The sequence below is a fragment of the Carya illinoinensis genome, chromosome 8 (assembly GCF_018687715.1).
Source record: "Carya illinoinensis cultivar Pawnee chromosome 8, C.illinoinensisPawnee_v1, whole genome shotgun sequence".
Lineage (NCBI taxonomy): Eukaryota > Viridiplantae > Streptophyta > Magnoliopsida > Fagales > Juglandaceae > Carya > Carya illinoinensis.
The window spans coordinates 34,437,366-34,457,060 of record NC_056759.1 but is presented as its reverse complement, the minus strand read 5'-3'; the positions used below and the strand labels follow the sequence as shown (position 1 = coordinate 34,457,060).

General features: G+C 34.9%; 4 protein-coding genes and 1 non-coding gene across 10 annotated transcripts; 4 read left to right on the top strand and 1 right to left on the bottom strand.

The window, feature by feature from the left end:
* The first annotated feature begins 1,508 nt into the window (after positions 1–1,508).
* LOC122318634 (REF/SRPP-like protein At3g05500) lies at positions 1,509–4,382 on the top strand. Of its 3 annotated transcripts, none has more exons than XM_043136182.1 (4): positions 1,509–1,637; positions 1,767–1,830; positions 2,033–2,269; positions 3,173–3,787. In XM_043136182.1, the coding sequence occupies exons 2-4, from the start codon at positions 1,795–1,797 to the stop codon at positions 3,662–3,664; spliced, it is 765 nt and encodes a 254-aa protein (XP_042992116.1). In that variant the 5' UTR covers positions 1,509–1,637; positions 1,767–1,794; the 3' UTR covers positions 3,665–3,787. The 3 variants fall into 3 exon arrangements, with proteins under 3 accessions (XP_042992116.1, XP_042992115.1, XP_042992114.1); XM_043136181.1 differs by adding an exon at positions 3,886–4,382 and having other exon boundaries at positions 1,545–1,830; positions 3,173–3,688; XM_043136180.1 differs by having other exon boundaries at positions 1,545–1,830.
* A 1,311-nt stretch (positions 4,383–5,693) lies between these two features.
* Positions 5,694–10,578, top strand: LOC122318633 (ATP-dependent Clp protease proteolytic subunit-related protein 3, chloroplastic). The gene is made up of 10 exons (XM_043136179.1): positions 5,694–6,131; positions 6,743–6,844; positions 7,525–7,647; positions 8,216–8,275; positions 8,807–8,903; positions 9,007–9,080; positions 9,440–9,493; positions 9,581–9,664; positions 9,755–9,881; positions 10,224–10,578. The coding sequence occupies exons 1-9, from the start codon at positions 5,709–5,711 to the stop codon at positions 9,848–9,850; spliced, it is 1,113 nt and encodes a 370-aa protein (XP_042992113.1). The 5' UTR covers positions 5,694–5,708; the 3' UTR covers positions 9,851–9,881; positions 10,224–10,578.
* An 881-nt stretch (positions 10,579–11,459) lies between these two features.
* LOC122318845 lies at positions 11,460–15,353 on the top strand. Of its 3 annotated transcripts, none has more exons than XR_006244917.1 (8): positions 11,460–12,012; positions 12,689–12,766; positions 12,882–13,024; positions 13,168–13,238; positions 14,100–14,195; positions 14,360–14,452; positions 14,566–14,753; positions 14,851–15,353. XR_006244917.1 is itself a non-coding variant. In XM_043136539.1 (7 exons), the coding sequence occupies exons 1-7, from the start codon at positions 11,551–11,553 to the stop codon at positions 14,646–14,648; spliced, it is 1,026 nt and encodes a 341-aa protein (XP_042992473.1). In that variant the 5' UTR covers positions 11,460–11,550; the 3' UTR covers positions 14,649–15,353. The 3 variants fall into 3 exon arrangements, 1 of the variants encoding a protein (XP_042992473.1); XR_006244916.1 differs by having other exon boundaries at positions 14,814–15,353; XM_043136539.1 differs by having other exon boundaries at positions 14,566–15,353.
* Positions 15,354–15,683: 330 nt separating this feature from the next.
* On the bottom strand, positions 15,684–15,755 carry TRNAE-UUC. Its single transcript has one exon. It is a non-coding gene; the product is annotated as a tRNA-Glu (tRNA).
* A 1,193-nt stretch (positions 15,756–16,948) lies between these two features.
* LOC122318496 (translationally-controlled tumor protein homolog) lies at positions 16,949–19,460 on the top strand. 2 transcript variants are annotated; one of them, XM_043135903.1, is made up of 6 exons: positions 16,949–17,080; positions 17,218–17,285; positions 18,431–18,504; positions 18,607–18,735; positions 18,823–18,980; positions 19,078–19,460. In XM_043135903.1, the coding sequence occupies exons 2-6, from the start codon at positions 17,258–17,260 to the stop codon at positions 19,193–19,195; spliced, it is 507 nt and encodes a 168-aa protein (XP_042991837.1). In that variant the 5' UTR covers positions 16,949–17,080; positions 17,218–17,257; the 3' UTR covers positions 19,196–19,460. The 2 variants fall into 2 exon arrangements, with proteins under 2 accessions (XP_042991837.1, XP_042991836.1); XM_043135902.1 differs by lacking the exon at positions 16,949–17,080 and having other exon boundaries at positions 17,107–17,285.
* The last annotated feature ends 235 nt before the right edge of the window (positions 19,461–19,695 follow it).

Here is a 19,695-nt window from a genome sequence, read left to right as displayed (position 1 = left end):
GGGGATGCAAAGCTAGTGATTCTTGCTGTGAATGACGATGATGATGCTTTTTTTAATTTTAATCCAAATTGGTCTATACAGTTTGTAATTAGAGCCAAGAATATGGCAGCACATAGTTTAGCAAAAATAGTCTTAGTTATGGAGGAAGAATGAGTATGGATTGAGGAGGTCCCAAATTTTATTGTGGGAGTTTTGAACAGTTACAAAGATGTAATTCAGGAAGTTTAATGTAAGGTTACGGAAGTTCTTTTCAAAAATAAAAAAAAAAAAAAATTGGAAAGGTACAAGAGCAAAATTTAAAAAATAAAGAAAATTACTGTGTCGGAAAACATTAATGCAGCACACTTGTCATACCATAACTAATCATAGAAGGACACATCATACTGATATACAGTGAACTTTTAAAAACCAACAAATACACAATCAATTTGCCTCTTGAGTATAAAGTATTATAAAAATTCCAAAATTTAAAAGGAAAAAAAAAAAGACCCATGAAAGGTTGGAAATCATATTATGGGATATGCTTCACGTTCGAGGGGTGAAAGTGAAATTTGTCATAATATATTTGAGAATATTTTCATAATTTTATATCTTTTTTTATAAATAACTTGAAATAATTTTAATTTATATTTGGCTTATAAATTTGGATTAATAACATATAGGACATAATTATATGACATATAAAGAGATATTATATATATCAAAATATATGAATATATTATTAGTAGTTAGAGGAAATATTTGAAATGAATAAAAAAATATGATATTTAAATGATATAAATAAAAAATAGATAAGTTGATATATGATATACTGTAAAAGTCAATATATAAAATAAAAAAAATAAATTTTAATAATATATTTTAAAAGATATCATAAAGGAACTATGAATACTTATTAATCTTTTATGTTGTGTTTTTTAATTTTAGGAATTTAATTTATTTTTCTTTATATTTTTTGGTGATGAAGTACGTAAAAAAAAATATTTGACATTTCACAAAATTTCCAAAATTTTCATCTCAAATACAAAATTCTCATCTCATCATTATAATTTTTCTAAATCTCAATACAAAATATAATAAACAATTCAACTTTTTTAAATACTAATTTAACTTTTTCAAATCTTAAAATAATAATAATATTAAAATATAATATTTTAAACTTTTACCTAAAACTCAAAATTTCCATCTTAAATTAAATAGACACCTAACCCAAAACAGTGTGAAATTTGGAGCCTCGAAGAAGTCCAAATTCTAGCAACAATAATTTCCCTAAAAAATATATGCCCAAATTTATTTACTTAAATTAAATTTTAATATTTAATATGGAAACAATTTAAAGTAGAATAATATTAATATATCTTCTTATTTTGTTTTTTCATTTTAATCGTTTATATATATATTTTTTATTAATTAAGAAAATAATTATTAATGTATTGATATTTTTTTAATTTTTAAAAATATTTAAAAATATTTATAAAAGGAAAGGAAAGGAAATGATTAAAATCTACCTTATGTGCCCAGTGGGCAAATTGAGGGAATGCTTTAAAGCCGAAGTGTATTCCTCAGTATCCTGACTCCTCCCCAAAGAACAAGGCAGAAAGGAAGAAACGCGTAACTTCACTGCGCTGTGAACGCAGGTTCGTTCGTTCCCAACGAGATTCGTGCCACTTATTGCCAGATTTCTTTCCTCTCCTTTTATAACCCCCATCCCTCCTATATCGGCAAACGTTAACCTAGTCATCTCTCTCTCTCTTTCTCTTATTCAGTCGCATATTTATTTTTCGTTGCTCGATCATGGTTGAGGAAGATTTGAGATCGCAGGCTGAGATGGTACGAAAATTCTCATTCAGACATAAGTATTCTTTTGTCTTTTTTCGCTTTAGTTTTCGAATCATGCAATTGGGTTTCTGATGTTGTTTTCAATCGAGTTTCTATGCTTCAATTGACGAACAAGTTATGATTTTTAGATTTTACGCAAAGAGGCTGACTTGGATTTTTTTTTTGGGTGGGGGGTTGATTTTTGTGGTGGAAGAGAAAGGAGGAGGATGATGGGGAGCAGAGGCAGCTGAAGTACCTAGAGTTTGTGCAGGTGGCAACAATTCACGCCATGATGTGCTTCTCGAACCTCTACTGTTACGCAAAGGACAAGGCGGGTCCTCTGAAGCCTGGGGTTGAGACTGTCGAGGGCACCGTTAAGAGCGTCGTTGGACCTGTCTACGACATGTTCCACGACGTTCCTATCGAGGTCCTCTTGTACGTGGACCGCAAGGTGAGTGCTCCTGCTCGTGCTTTTGATTTCAACGAATCATAATATTCTCACCATAGATTTATATAAACTCATCGGGTTTGATGTCCAGTTACTTATTATCCGGTAATTTTGAGTTTACTTGAAAATTCAGTTCGGGATTGGAAGTGGGAAACTTTGAAACTGTTGGGATGGTTTTGGCTTTTGAGGGTGGCGTCTTTTGTGACTGATTAGTAACATCTTTTCTATTTTAGCATCTCTTCGCCTCCCGCCGGGGGGTGGGGGGGTGGGTTTGTTGGGGGGGAAGTAAGGGGTACTAGCATGTTTCACAAGAGAAGTGATAAGTTCACAAAGAGATATTAAAAAGAAAACAAAATTCATAAACTGATGTTGTTAGATGTGAAACACTAGATATTCTTCACATTAAAGAGTTTTACAATCTGATCTACTACAACAAGTCATATCAGATTGTGAACTTTATTTTGTGAGATCTCTTTGTGAACCAAACATTTAGTTTGAAAGTCTATAAGACAAGTGAGCAGTCTCTTGTTGGCTGTTCTTATCTCCTATATTTGGCCATCTAAAAGTCCAGAGTACTGAAATAGCCATGCTGGTCTCAGAGGCAGATGATGTACACAGTCCCAGCCCATTCTACATACTCGAATTCAATTAAGAAGCCTCTCTTTTGTCCGTTTTGACATCTTTCCTGCTAAATTAAGAGCTTCTTGGTATGGTGAAGAAATAGCTATCATCTTTGATCTTCTTGATGTGATACTGCATTTGCATTTTCTGATTAGTTGTTAAGAGCCTTTCATTGGTAATTGAGCCCTGGAGAATTCTGATTTTTTTTTTTTTTTTTACATCTTCATCTTGCATTTTCTCAAAATGAACTTATATATTTTAGTCAATTAACCCTTCTTATTGCAGGTTGAGGCGTCTGTGACTGAATTGAACCGCCATGTGCCTCCAATCATCAAGCAAGCTTCTTCCCAGGCCTTCTCAGCTGCTCAAAGCGCCCCAGAGGTAGCTCGAGCTGTTGCCTCCGAAGTTAAGCGTTCTGGAGTGGTGGACACCGCTTCAGGTATTGCCAAATCTGTTTTCACCAAATGTGAGCCAACTGCTAAAGATCTATACTCCAAGTATGAACCAAAAGCAGAGCAGTGCGCCGTGTTAGCTTGGCGCAAGCTCAATCAGCTGCCCCTCTTTCCCCTAGTGGCTCAAGCTGTTGTCCCAACCGCAGCTTATTGTACAGAGAAGTATAACCAAACAGTTCGTAGCACTGCAGAGAAGGGTTACAGGGTTTCGTCTTACCTGCCCTTGGTCCCTACAGAAAGGATTGCCAAGGTTTTCAGTGGTGCTGGTGCTGAATCAGAGCCTTTGCTTACCAATGACAATGAAGCTACTGTGGCAGCCCATTGATGGTGTGATTTTCGCTTGTTACAGGTTTGTGATGACATGATGCTTTTTGTCCGTAGTTGGATGATGTAATTAAGGATTTTTTTATCTTTTATTGCATGTGTTGAAGATGGTATGAGACTGCAACCTTCGGCCCTTGGTTTCTTGTCTCCTACTATTTTTTTTTTTTTTTTTTTTTTTTCAGCTTTGAAGGTATTACCTAATCATCTGATTCATTATCGCAGTCCCTTCGAACACCTTTGGTATCGGTAGTGCACCATGAACCTGCAGTCGACTGTTTCGACACCCCTCCCCCTAATAAAAAAAAGTCCATTATTATTTGCATCTGAAGTTTACATAAACTCGGAAGAACTCCTCATCTGGAAAAGTTGTTACCGAGCATCAAAGTCCCCCCATATTTTACGTTATTGACCAGAAAAATCGCAGAGCAGCAGATTGGAGTTGAAACAGTTAACATTTTGCTTGTGATTCATTTTAAATAAACTTTTAGTACGTAAAGAGAGTCATCTTCATCTGGCCATCTCGAAGATGTTTACTTCTGCTTTTTCCTCTGTAGATTGTGTGAATTAGCATTACCAACTTCTCTATTACCCCCTATTGAATTCTTTGTGGTACACTCTCGTCAGTGATGAGAGGGGCTGGCTTAGAAACAAATCTCACAAATTTTTTATGAGTTTGTATGGAGACAATATTGATTTTGACTCATGAGACTTTGATGCCATTATTATCTCTAACAGTAATGCCATTGATGATGATAGAAATTTTGACACGAGTCTTGTTGGCCATTATCTCTAACAATGATTCCATTGAGATTTTGACTCGAGACTATATATGAATCTATGATATCTTTATGGTCTCAAAAGAAAAGAAAAAGAAAAAGAAATTATATCCTTTGAAGTGAAGGTTATTGGTTTACATTATTTCCTACCTTTCCAAGAGAAAGCTCAATTAAAAAAAAAAAAAAAAAAAAAAGCAAGATGTTGATAGAAAATAGTCAAGTGGATAACTCAGTTTTTTGAGAGAAAAGAGGTTTTGGACTTGTAAAAGCATAATGAAAGTGACGTACTGATGTAGCCGAATGAAAGTGAAACGCATGAAACGACCTAAAAATGAAAGAGGGTAAACTGTATGAGAAATTATATTTGCATACCTAAATAGGAGATTGTGTGTGCAGTTTTATTGATAAATAAGGATAAAGATGAGTGCGTGCGTAGTTCTATTAATAAATTAGGGTAAAACAGTAACAAATATCATTTTAAAAAAGATATTGTTATAATTTTAAAATTTTTTTAAATATAATTGTATGGGCTTGCATGAGCAGTCTTCAAATGAGGACTGTATGTAAAACAAATCTTATGAAAAATTCTATTTACAATTTGGTGTGGATGTCATGTTGTTCATAGTACACCAAATTAGAAATGTTTCAAAATTTATATTTTTAAACTTCTCTTGAAACTAATTTATGTATATTAGTGATGCGATGGTTGTGTGTTTCACACTAACTTTCAAAAAGAAAAACTGATAAGCTAAGCAAATTATATGGGAAAAATGATTTATACAGTAATAAGTTATGTAAACTCGAGTAATCCCTTTGAAAAATTAGAAATACTTGGTCTAAAACAATCTTACTCAAGAAAGTTTGCACATTGACATGGGTTAATATGATCTGTCAAATAATAAAGTTATTTTTATTATAAAATAGATCTGATTTATTATATTAATTCAAGTTAGCCTGTAAATTTTCTTTTGTGAAACTTGTGTAGATCTAACATTTTTCTTAAAAAAAAGGGAACACATCAGGGATCCGATCCATATAAAAAAAATGAATTTTTTTAATGGTGGGCTCCACTTTTTAGAGGGAGTGGTCACTGTATAGAGCTAGCACGCTTCTTAATTGTATTTACCATTACTTGTTATTTGTAATGACTATAGTTGGGCAGGGTTGGAGAATTGGGCTCGGATTCTCAAGTGATCAATAAGCCTGAGGTTCAAAGGGCCCCGCACATTCAACCCATAAACATGTTAAATTGACCCAATGGAGTAATCGATGACCCGACCCGCTCGCCTCACTCCACCCGCTAAATCTCCTTCACCAGCTTCTTTCTTCTTCTCGAAGCAGAACCCAACATTTTATTTGATTTTCACCACACAACGAGACTGTAACACACCCAAAAGCCGGAAACTTATGGCTAGTACTCTTCACTTTCCCATGGCCTCTCCGCTCCCATCAGCTTCGACTTCTTCACAGTCCTTTAGACGAAGATATTTAAGGACCCCTTTTGCGGTAAATGCTCAAAACAAAGGCAAAGTCCCCATTCCCTCAATAAACCCTAAGGACCCGTTTCTTTCGAAGCTCGCTTCGGTGGCTGCTACCTCGCCCGAAACGTTTCTGAACCGGCCCGTGAACTCTGACACTCCTCCTTACTTGGACTTGTTTGATTCTCCCCAGCTCATGGCTACTCCTGCACAAGTATGCTCGTTCTCTCTCTCTCTCTCTTCTACTTCTACATCTTGCGTGTATATACGTGTATGCTTGCAGGTCGGTATATTTTGGTTTAGATTGTATATATTTGCTTTGAAATGATTGAATTGTTGAGTTAATTTTACCGGGTTTGTCTGATTCCATTATGGTGACGCTTTGTTTTGCTGGAAAAAAGCTCCCATATGGATTTTCTGGTTTGCTTCAATTGGAAAACTTTGAAGTAGAAAATTTATGATATCTCAAGAATGTTCGTCTCTCGCGGTGTATTGGGGGTGGGCGGGGGGCAATTACATCACATAAATAAAAATAAGTTCCACTAAAAAATAAATTTTGAATAAGACCTTACCTGGAATAGATTTTGGCAAAACAAAAAAAATCATTTGAATGAAAATTGTACGAAGACTTATGCGAATTCTGATCATTATCTCCCAATACGATCCTTCAAGTGTGCAAACGTTGCTCTATTTTAACTTTCATGCTTAGTGTTGATTGAGCCAAGTTTTAAAGTTTATGTGTTCTAATTTGTTGTTGAGTGTTTTTATTTTTTTTTATTTGTAGTTTTGCTTATTTGTTGGAATGAAATCATCTGATTGAATTAGGTGGAAAGATCAGTTTCCTACAATGAGCATAGGCCCAGAAGACCTCCTCCGGACTTGCCTTCTCTGCTTCTTCACGGGAGGATTGTTTACATCGGCATGCCTGTAAGTGCTTGAATATACCATTTATTGAAAAAACTTTTACTGCCACCATCAAGTAGCCACTCATTTTGTTTGTTGGGCAAGCTGGTTTGTATTGGGGTGAGGTGAGGTTTATCACATTTTTTTTTTTTTTATCGGTAAATATGAATTTTATTAAAAAAAGGCGAAGCCAAGAGGTTTATCACATTATAACATAAAAAATGTTATTCGGTGTTAAAGTCCGGGGCGAAGCTTACTTATATATATAAAAAAAGGGTCTGGGGCGAGCCTCTCTTGGAGCAGTAGACAGATGGAACACTCATATTAACACCTGTTAGGTTTATTATGGAATAAATTCTTCACAGATATCATCTATGTTCTTTTGTGTACTTCTGAAATATGGCCTTTTTATGGTGAATTTTATTCTTTTTAGTTCCATCTAGTCACTTCAGAATTGATTTGTTTAATGCATGAAAGCCATTAAAGGCACTTCCATTAACTTTAACTTCAAAATTGTTTTAGTTTCATCTAGTTGCTTGACATCAACTTTATTCTTCCAGTGTCTCTTGCTATCCATGCTATTCTCTTATATGCTGTTAATAGTTCACATTAACTTTATTTTTCTAGTCTTATTTTTACCTATAACTGTTTTTTCCAGTCTCTTTTGCAATTCATGCAAAAATTTAACTATTTGTATCTATCAGTTGGTGCCAGCTGTGACGGAGCTTATCGTTGCAGAATTGATGTACCTTCAATGGATGGATCCCAAAGAACCAATATACCTTTATATAAATTCTACAGGAACGACTCGTGATGATGGTGAAACAGTAAGTTTCACACTAAGTTATACCATGTAACACACATGAAATGTGGTATGTTTAATTTTATTTGCTATAGATTAGGCATTGTGTCGCAGTATGTTAATTAATCTTGTCTAATATGTTTGAAACCCTCACTTATTAAAAAAAAAAAAGGTTTGAGACCCAGTCCGCTTGAAGCAGTCTTGATTGCAATATGGTTTTGTCACTTTAAGGTGGGGTGAGTTTGGATAACCAATCTGTTTTTTGTTATTATGAAAAAAAATGTAACAAATGTGATAAAAAAAAATTATGTATTATTATCAAAAGCAATATATGACCTTTGGGTTGTCTCAATTTGGAACTATCTTGAAACCCTAGAGTCTGGAATGGCAAGATGGGACCTAAGTAGATACCTCTAAGCCAATCAGAGGAGGAATATCTAGTACGAAGGAAAAGCCAGCCATAAATTCTAAAACCAAGACCTAACCAATCAGAATTTTGTGCTGTGTTGTGTATTTGTAAATTTTTCTGGGCCATTTTCTTCTTAATGCTTTCAATCCATTAATCTAATCAAGTTAAACTGCTTATCTTTCAGGTTGGGATGGAGTCCGAGGGTTTTGCAATCTATGATGCAATGATGCAGTTAAAGAATGAGGTGAGCTTCTTTTCAAATTTCTCCTATTTTTCCTGCTTATGCAGTAAGTTGTTGATTGTGATTGTTGTAGCATGATGTGGTGTTGTTGGTGATGTTACTTGGCAATTTATAAAGTGACAACCACAGTACAGGTTGGGTTGGCTGTGGGAATGGTGTCATTCCGGCAGGACTATGGGTGGTAGTTTTGTGTTGGTTTCTGGTAGCCATGGCAATTAAATTGATGGGATGGTGGTGTTGAGAGGGAAGCAATGTATAGGCGATAGCAGTCGTGGGATGAGCTGGTTCTTTCATAAAAGTAACCTAAACGAGTCCCATGTCTATAAATGTCACCCCTCTAATGTCCCCCTTTTAGGCTGTAAAGGAGTTTCATAATTAACACAAAGTAGATGGATTAGAAGTATTTGCTGGATGTCTCAAATGTTTATATGATATTTTTACTTTCTTCATTGTTAGACCATGAAGTGTGATTGTAATGGTTTCAATGTTTATAGTTTTTTTCTTATTTTTATATAACTGTTGTTTGTTACACAGATACATACAGTCGCTGTTGGAGCTGCTATAGGTCAGGCTTGTCTGCTACTTGCAGCTGGATCTAAGGGTAAACGGTTTATGATGCCGCATGCCAAGGGTATGATGTGGTTGGCCTTTTTAATTTGTGATGTGATCTTTCAATACTTACATCCTTTCTTCTTTTCAACGCTGTATCAAGTGTCGCTTGAATTCTTTTTCAGCCATGATCCAACAACCTCGTGTTCCATCATCTGGGTTGATGCCCGCAAGTGATGTTCTAATCCGTGCGAAAGAGGTAGTTACAAACTCGTGTTTTCTAACTTTTCATATAATTGGGGAACAAAGTTTCCAAGATGCGTGGGTCAGTTTGTTCCTCTTTCTTTTATTATCCAAATAGATTCCAATGTCGTACCTCGGCTAGCATCTTGTCATTTGATCGTTCCTTTACACCCCGGTTAGAAGAGACGAGGAATCTTCGTTAAAACCGTGATCATGTGATTGCAGCATGGAGTTTGAGCCTATTGTGACCATTATTGTCTACTATGATACGGGATTACCTGATTATACAGAATCTTAGTTTGAGCTTTCCCCTTGGAGCCCTCCCCCCTAATTCACATTTTCAGAAATAATCATAGAGTGCTAATTGCTTTGCAGGTTATAACAAACAGGGACACTCTTGTAGGACTCCTGGCAAAGCACACTGGAAATGTGAGTATGATGCATTAGTTAGCTTTGTTCGTTTATTAAAAGCTGGAAAAAATGAACTGAATCATGCAATAAATTCATCTTTTTTAGTCAGTAGAGACCGTGTTTGATAAGATGAAGAGACCATTTTATATGGATTCTACAAGAGCTAAGCAATTCGGGGTCATAGACAAGGTAAGTTCTATCATATATGTTTATGTAAATTGTCTCACATGTTTTGCTCTGTTTGGGTCTACTGAGCTGATACCGGATTGCTGGGTATAGATTCTTTGGCGTGGGCAGGAAAAGATAATGGCAGATGTTGCCCCTCCAGAGGACTGGGACAAGGGTGCTGGCATCAAAGTTGTAGATGGGCTTTAATTTATCTTTGGCAGATATGTGGCTTCTGACTGTGAGTAATTTCAACTTTGATATTTATTGTCTAGAAAATATAAATGGCACTGGTAATAAACTTAAAGAGTGGTGCCACAATATGGACCTTTCATTCAGCTGAGAGGGTTTTCCTTTTGTTGGAAGAAAATTTTCCATCTCTGTGGTGCAAAATCTAGGTTGTATAACTGATTGTCCTGGATGTTACTGTCCCGATAAGATTTGAAATTTGAGTATCCTCTATTTGGCTACTTCAACAGGCTTCCTGAAAGAGGAAGGTGTTGACATATATATATATATATAACTAAAAGAGTGGAACAGTAGTCATTGGAACTGATCGATCTCAAGAACATTGATTTTGCAGGAAATATGAAGTATAGCTGCAATGGACTCTTTAGCCGGATATGATTGCCGATTCATGTGCAGTCTGCAGCTTGATCCTGGTGAACAATATTCAGCTGCTCAGGGACTTCATCATATATTACATTTCTGTTCTGCATTGATGGCAATCGGGTGACTTTTAAGTTCTACATTAGTCATCTGTACAACCTTTTACAATATGAAACGGTCCAGTATTCTTTTTTTATTTTTTGAGGCTCAAATACATGATCTCGTTATACTTGAAACAATTTTCTTAAAAGTTCTTTGTCGGAGGCAGAATTGAACCCATGATCATCCTTTTTTTGAGAACATGATACCAAGATGTTCAATTAGTCGGATACAACGGAGTATAGCTTCCGGCCTCTTTTGTACAAAAATTAGGCCCATGTTTGGACAAGTCCATTCTGTGATGGGCTTTGGACTCGTTGCACATCATCTTTGTCAACATGGGCAGTGTGGCCCCCCTTACTTATATCTTGCATGATCGGTCACAAAGTTTTTAACTTTTTGCAAAAGGCTCGTTGGATTTTAAGAAATTTGCAGTTTAATATCTTTCATTCATTAATTTCTATGCCAGTCATTGCAATAAAAGAACAAAATATTATAAAATTAATGTTTTAAAAATGGTTAGAAAGCCCTTTTATAGAATAAAAATGCAAAAAAAAAAAAAAAAAAAGGAAACCCAAAATAGAAAAAGAAGTCAAAAACTTAAAAGTGAACTATATATTCAAAAAGAAAAAATTAAAATTGAAAAGAAAGTAAAATTGCATACTAATTTGCATATCAATATTGATTTTATCATATTTAAAATTTAAATTAATATTATTTTTAATAAAATCTATTTTTTGATAAATCACATTAAATTGATGCACATATTAATACGCAGTTATATTTGTAACTGAATTTTTCCTTTCCAAAAATCGAAGATTTCTTTATAACTTAAAAATATTAATACATTTTCTATTACAAGATATTCTAAAAAGCAAAATAAAAATGCCACCATGTGTAGTCTTGTCTATGATCTAAGTTTATGAGTAATGTTACTGTGACTCTTAACTGACGCAGTCTATATGATTTATTAAAAAAATTTAAAAATATATATTTAAAATAAAATAATGTTAAGAATATATAAACAAACTTAAAATTTATTATATTCTCTATCATTTTATATTTATATTTTTGATAAGACATTGTGATATACATCAATATATAGAGTGGATAGTATAAATTAATGGCATAATATCATTTCTCTGTTTATTACCCATATTGGTCTCCGCACGAACAGAAGGAAACAGCGATACGAGAGAGGGATGGGCAAATGCTCTCTCTCAATGAGACTGACCCTGCTCTCACTCTCCCTCTCCCTCACGGCCTCGTTTTCTTCCTCGACGCCATTCTTTCACAAACCATCCTCCACTTCACTTTCATCTTCACCATCTTCCACCCCCAAAGCCACCCCTTCAGACTTGCTTTCTCTGCTCGGGCCCAAGTCCCAGTCTTCCACCATCGATCCCCTCATAGCCCAGGACCTCAAATCTTGCCTTAAATTCCTTGTTCCCTTTGCCCCCGCTAATCCCAAAATGGATTATAGAAAGTGCTTGACTATGAGAAAAGACTTGGGTTCGAGCCAATTTGGTGGAAGGAGTCGAAGAGAGGAAAATGAGCTCATTTGGTGGCCGCCCGAGCCGGTTCTTGAGCTGGCTCGGCTTGCTGTTGATTCCGGTGGTGACCCAGCTGCTATTCATCGCGCCCTAGATCCCACCATCATCGCTGTCAGTTGACATTTTTTTGTTTGTTTAATTGTTTTCATGAATGTCCTATTATTTTTCCCTATGCAGTCTACTTGGTAATATGCTTACTGTTTTATTAAGGTCTTGGTTCAGTCTCAATTGGGCCAATGCCAAATATATCCAAACTTGTTGGAATTTTTACTTATATATTTGGTCTATATGTATTCGTTTTACCAGCGTGCACTAAACTTTCCATGTGATATAGGAACACGATAGGAAAATTACGGGGCATCTTGTTGCTTCTTCTGAGATTGTTTAAAATGTGTGCAATTTGAAGAATTTTGCATTTCCTTTTCTAAACTTTGTGATTGCATGGGACTGGATGCCTTTTATATGAATTGAGATGCTATGATTTCTGAGATTGATTTTGATTGTTAGAAGTGTTGACCGTGATATCAAGTGGATTATATATGATAAATTTGATGCTTAAAAATCATTGAAAAAGCGCCATGTGGAGAGAGGGCACGGCTTCTGATTGTTATGCTGCAATTTTATGCGATGCAGTGTTGCCATTATTTTATTAGTAATATTGGCAATGTTCGTGTGGCTTGCATTGAAATTTGTAAGACAATCTTTTTGTTAGTCTTGTAGAGTGCTTAAACCTCAAATTTGTTATAGAATGTTGATGAGTAAAACATATTTTATTTAGATGTAATAGGTTCCTGATGTTGAAAGATCAAAAGAAAGCTGTTGTGAGCTGACTAGAACACCGTATGGGAGACGTTTTATAAGCGAGGTTTGTATCACAGGAATAATGTTTTAGCTGCCTTAATACGTCCTATTTGTATCACAGGAATAATGTTTCATGGCCTTTTTCCAGAGAGTTGTAATATTTTGTTGTCAACTGGCAGGATTTAAATTCATATTTGGAATTTTTGTTTAAGATTATTGTTGCCCGGGGTCCAACTATAGGGTTGGACATATCCCTTGATCGCTATGATTTCTTTCACGGTCACCTTTTTCTTGCAATAGATACTGGAAGACTTGGTATATTGTAAGTTGTTATTATCCTTGTCACACCACTCTTATAATGTTCAGTGCCAATTATGCTGCAAAAGAATTCGTCGAAGGGGTGGAATGAGCTTACATGCCATCCTCGATGCTCTTAATGACATTAGAACTCTGTTTGATTGACAGGTTCCATGCTAAAGAATACCCAGCATATGATAAAGAATGTTTTCCATACAATATGGGCTATTGTCAAATAGGTAATATTTACCAAATAACACCATCACATGTTGTTTTATACCATTTCATTACATTTGTCGCTTTCAGATTCTACGTCTTATTACCCTGGCTTGTTTCTTCTTTCATACTTTATTTCTTTGGGCCTCTTCTTGTGTTCTTAATGGAGCTTGCTTAAATGACTTTCTTGTGTCACTTTTTAGCTCCTTATTTGGTAACTAGGTGTATGCTTTTTGTATACCTCCTGTGTACTTGGACTATGCCTATTTACCACTATTAATAAAATGTTATTTTATTTATAAAAAAAATATGTTCAAGACACTAAACTTCTCTCTTTCACTAGGGGTTTCATATGTAAAGAAAAAACACAAAAGTGAAGTTATTAAATTGTGGTTTATCTAAACGTTTCTTCTTTCATATAGTCTGTCTATGATACACCATGTTACTAATGAAAAGAGGATGATGACGGATCTTTTAACATTGGGCAAATAACTTTTCACCCTAAAACTACTGAGTGTTTCACTTTCTACCAAAACTAGTACATTGCACCATCAAACCCTCCACACCAATCACGAGTTTTTCTTCATTCCTACTGGAAAATAGCACCCTTTGTTCAATTCTGACAATTAAGATGGCGGAAGACAGGTGATGTGGCACAATGTTGACCATTGGATCTTAACAACAGATATTATATGATAGTCAACTGTAACTGGAGGGTGCAATGTGTCAGTTTTGGTAATTTTGAGTGCAAAGTGTAAAACACCTTATAGAGAGGTGAAAAATGTGTTTTAGCCCTTTAATATTTAAACTTTAATAGGACAGTCAACTTGGAAATTCTAGCAGTTACAGTGCAAGATTGTACTAATATTAATGTTATCATTTAGGGTCTAATGTGAAATATGATGATTCAATGAACTTACGAAATATTCTCTGGCTGGCTCCATTGCCTAGCAATTCGTCTAAAGCTTGGGTGGCACCAGGTACCTTTCCCAACTTATCCAAAGTTGTTAAATGTTTAGTTTGGGGGGTGGCTTGGATGTTTGAGGAAGATACATGTTTAATTTCTTGAAGTTCAAAGAAAGCACACAGACTCTTTTCCATCACCTGGTATATTTTATTTGGCTTTCATAAAATAATTCCACAGGAGTCCTGGTGGTTCTGGATGCCTACCCAGAAGGAGTAATATATAGAGACCTCATACCCGAATATGTACAATATGCAAGGACAATATATGAAGGTCTGGCCATTCATTATATTTTCTGCACTACTAGGTTCTTGTATATTTAGATCTGTTGCTTTTATATGATTTTGAAGGATCAAAATTAACACGACACTGTTGGTGCTGGCCAGATGACCTTGGGGATATTGTAGTTGATGTCAACTACTTGAATGTAGGAGATGCGACGCCAGATTATCAAATTTTTATTTGCTGATGCTCTTCCTATACAATGCATGCTTTTCCTCCATCATATTTTGGATTCTACTATTCAAAACATGCCAACGCACTTCAAATAGCCTTGCCACCTGTTTCTTGTTCTGTAAGTTGATGCCCTGCGTGCTCTCTTCTGAAAATATTTTACTGATGTAGTTTCTGACAGGGGAAGATAATCACGACATTGGATGAGCTCCATGCAGCAGATGAGTCATAAGTCAGTCCAAATGATTGTGGATTATAAAATCCATAAACTCTCAACGTGGAGATGGCATTGTTTTTCCCAAATCTTGATTCATGATCGGTGGCTTTGCATTCAAACGAAGCGTTGGTTCAAAGCATGGCTGTATTCAGTACCTGTTCAGTATTGTTAGTGTGGAACACACAGGTCAGATTCAAGGTGTACTTCTGAGTTGATTGTCCTGGGAACATTCATTCCTTCACAAATTATGATTTGCCAAGAAATGTTGTGCCACTTGGGAGTCCCGGAGTCCTTTTTTTTAGTTTTTGTTTTCCTCTCTTTTTTGGTGTTCTTAAGGTGCCATTTGGTAAAAATAGTCATATCGTAGAGTTATGCTATATATTATATTTTTTTCCACTCTCATTCGCTATATCAAACGGCTTGAATATTTTTTGGATGCAAGCTTATTTTGGTTAATGAAAAACATTGAGATAGATTATTAGAGGAAGCTGCTGGTTTGTTTAATGATTTTCGATGCAAGTTTGTTTGTGGTATATATATATATATATATTTATATACATCTCCAAAATGGAGGTATGAAGTTTGAAACCCCCCTCTATGAATATATATATATATATGTATATATATATATATATATATATATAAAGTGCTAAACAGCGCCCAAGTTTGTGCAATTTATTTTCTCAGTAAAAGGTGAATGAAAAATGAGGCAGACACGAAGATGCCATCGTGATTGCAAGTGTCATACTAACTCGTCAAATTGGGCGAAATTAGAGGATAACACAACTTTACTGGTAGCATCATAAAGCACTGAAAATAAAGGGCATAAGATGTTTCCGTTGCCGGGAATCGAACCCGGGTCTCCTGGGTGAAAGCCAGATATCCTAACCGCTGGACGACAACGGATTTGTTATAAGGTCTGAAGCCAATTTATGATATATACCCTTTTGTTACTTAACATTCACCCATTTCTCAGCCTTATTTACAAGTTCCTTTTTATTTTTTGGATGTCAAAAGAGAGGAAAATAATAATAATAATAATAATAAAAGAAGTCAGAGCTTTATATAGAAAATTAATATTATATTGATCAAGTATACCGATTAGTGTTTCTTTTTTAAAAATATTTAAGTGTATTTATTTTTTAATATTTAAAAAATATATATACTAAAATACTTTTAAAAATATATAAAAAAACATGGTCGGTAGCCTTTTCGATAATAAAGGCAGGCAGCAGCCTCCTTAATATATAAAGTTTGGGATTCTCTTTTATTCTTATCCGAATGAGCTGCTTTTAATCAGGAATATGACCACATGCAATGCATATTCGTAGTCAAAGTTCCCCCACTCTTATTTCATTTCATCCCCCCATCCACTTGCTTAAAATGTCCTACCCCTACCCTTCATTTGTCTTTTTTTCTTTTTCTTCATCGGCTTCGAGACTCTCCTTTCACCGTTTGAGTGGAGTTTATATGAATTATCATCCTATTTATAAATCGTTATAAAAATATATTATTCATATATTAATATTATACGATTTTATTTATTAATTTTAAATTTATAAATTCTTCTCATAAATTAAATCTCAGCACATCAACTTTTATGCAGTATGTATATATACTCCATACTAGATTACAAATAGAAATTTTTATTTCTCGTTAAATAGTCTTTTCAGGTGAAATTTCAACATTTTCACGATCATTAGTTTTATTTTTATCTCACTATATAAAATGTGTTACATTTATTAATTATTTATTAAATAATTTTTAATTATAAAATAATAATAAATATGTCACGTCTTATTTATTTATATATGAAATAAAATTGAAATAAGAATGTGGTGTATAAAATTATTTGTTTTCATAATATACAAATAAATTCCTGAAATATCATTAAATAATTAAAAAATAATATTTACAGTCGTGGTTGTGCAAGCTCCGTATAGTCTATATTAAAAAAAATGAATTAATACAGGATCCACATGAAAAAAACTAACTTTTTAATAATGAATTCCATTTTTTTAAAGTAATTATGCAGTATTTATACACTTTACGACTGCATATAACATTCCTCTAAATAATTTAATAAAGAATAAACAACACCCTCCACGTCTCTACGGTGGTTGTCTGGGTGGGGAGGAAGGAAGCTCCGAGGAATTAGAATCCTGTTCCATCTTAGGCACGCAGAGACACAATTGGAATTGAATCAAAAAACCTTCCTCGGACCTAATTTGGTAATTTTAAACGCTCCTTCCGTTTCATCGACCCTGTTGTTTATAAATAATTCACCGCCGCTGAGCTTCCGAAACTCCCTCGCGCTCTCACGCTTTCACTCTTTTGCCTTCTCTGCTTCCTTTTCAATTTTGATCAAGTTTCCATATTCAATTCCGTAGAAAAGAAAATCTGCAATCATGCTAGTTTACCAGGATCTTCTCTCAGGTCAATTTTATTTTTTTCTCTATCCGTCTTTTCTTTAGAGAAAATTTCATTAATATAATATCTTTAATTATAATCTTCTTTGTTTCGAATAGTTTGTAGGGTTTCATACGTCTCTAACTACAGTTTTCCGAGTTAAAATTGTTGCCTACGATATTTTAATCTTGTCTGCTGCTTTGGTCGAAAAAGTTTTCGGTTTTATTGAACGGAGAGAATTGAAAAGCATGATCGTTTCTCTTTAAGCGTGAAAAGCTGAAATTTTCTGTGTGTAAGCTGGTTTATTCCTTATTTTTGTGTTGGAAAGAGAGAGGTGGGGGAGGTGGGGGTGGATTTGAAGATTCCACCAATCGGATCAAAAAGATTTGCGTAATTTTCTCATTCTGGGTTTTAGGTTGTTAAATCGTGAGTGAGAAAGCTGGTGTTTTCTTATACATTAATTAATGCTCTGTGTAGATGTTAAGAAACCAATTGGAAAGGCACAAATTGCAATCTTTAATTTTTTTTTTCCTTATTACTGTATTTTTGGTATATCATTTTAATATTCTGGAGAGGATTCTGTGCATTTAAACGAGTATATTAGGTTGAATTAGTTTACTTGAGCTTCTAAATTATAATTTAAACTTCTGACTAACCAGAACATTGAGTTCAAGTATTTTGGGGTTCTTATAAAAAAAAAAAAAAGTTCCAAGTATTTTGGGGTTCTTTTTTTCTTATAATTTACTCGGATTGGCTTTTCACTTATGAATACCTTTTGGTTTCAGGTACCCGTAATAAATGAATTGGTGGTTTCGCATACTACTGTGCACATTGTGATATATATATATATATATATATATATGTATGTATGTATGTATTTGTATATGTATATTTATTTGCGCGTGCGTGCGTGGGTTGATGTGTGTGAGTGTGGGTGTGTTGTGCATAGTGAAGTATATATGGCTATAGTTTCTTTTAATATGGTTGCTAATGTTCCTATCTCGTTAATATTCTTGTGCTAGTAATTTCTTATGACGCCTTTGTGAGTAAAAGATTCCTCTTTGGTTATACTGTTGAAACACATCTGGACTTCTTTATTACGGGTGGAAATTATTTTTGAACTATAATAGCGTTTTTTTCTGACAAACTGATATTTTGTGATGAAATTTCAGGCGATGAACTTCTCTCGGATTCGTTCCCTTACAAGGAAATTGAGAATGGGATGCTGTGGGAGGTGGAAGGAAAGGTTCAAACTCTTCTTCTTCTTTTTATTTTGTATTTTTTTACTTTTTATATAGCTTTTTTATTCCATAGTCGTTGGTTAATATTAGTATTTTTGATCTAAAAGTGGGTTGTTCAAGGAGCCGTCGATGTAGACATCGGGGCTAACCCTTCTGCAGAAGGTGGAGGTGAGGATGAAGGAGTCGATGACCAAGTTGTCAAGGTTGTTGACATTGTTGATACCTTTAGGCTTCAGGTGAGAGAGCTGAGTGCTTATACTAGCTATGATGTTATTGATGTTCATACTCCGGATTTCAAACACGTGGCTTTATGCTATTTTCAGGAGCAACCTTCCTATGACAAGAAGCAGTTTGTCACATACATGAAGAGGTACATCAAGAATCTGACAGGCAAATTGGAGCCTGAGCGGCAAGACTTGTTTAAGAAACACATTGAGGCAGCGACTAAGTTCCTCCTTTCAAAGCTCAGTGACCTCCAGTTGTATGTGCTCCCTGCTCTTCTCCACAATTTATCTTTTATTTTTATTTTTATCTTTTTGGGAAAACTGTATTGATTCATTGACTCATATCTGTGGCAGTTTTGTGGGGGAAAGCATGCATGATGATGGCAGTTTGGTTTTCGCATACTACAAGGAAGGTGCCACTGATCCGACCTTTATCTACTTTGCTTATGGATTGAAGGAAGTCAAGTGTTAAACACTGCCTTACCAAAACAAGCTTTGGGATGGTGATGTTCTCTGTAGTTTTCGCTCTGAGTTATTTAGTATTTTCTTTCCCCTTTTCCTTTTGTTCCGGTAGAGTCTGAAGGTATAATGTGTTCTAATAGTTTTGGTTTTCAAGTCTTGTTCTATTATTATGTGCCCTTTTTTTTTTTTTTTTTTTCTGGCGACATTGAAAGGATTTATATACATACCCCATTTGGGGAATAATATATAAAATGTGTGTTCTGCAAATTGCTAAATGACCGGTGTGTAGATTTGGTGTTCACATATGGTGCTTTTTCTAGCCACTAATTTCAGTCGGTTGGGTTTCCGGAACAGGAGTTTGTACTCCAGAGGGGTATGGTCCTTTAAGAATGCTGATATAGATTTCTTTTTTCCTAGCGTGTGGGGGAGGGATCATGGTTGATCAGACATGAGACATTGATACTGGTGTTGTTTTCTCTGATGTCCAAGAGAAGGCAGAGACTTGCATAA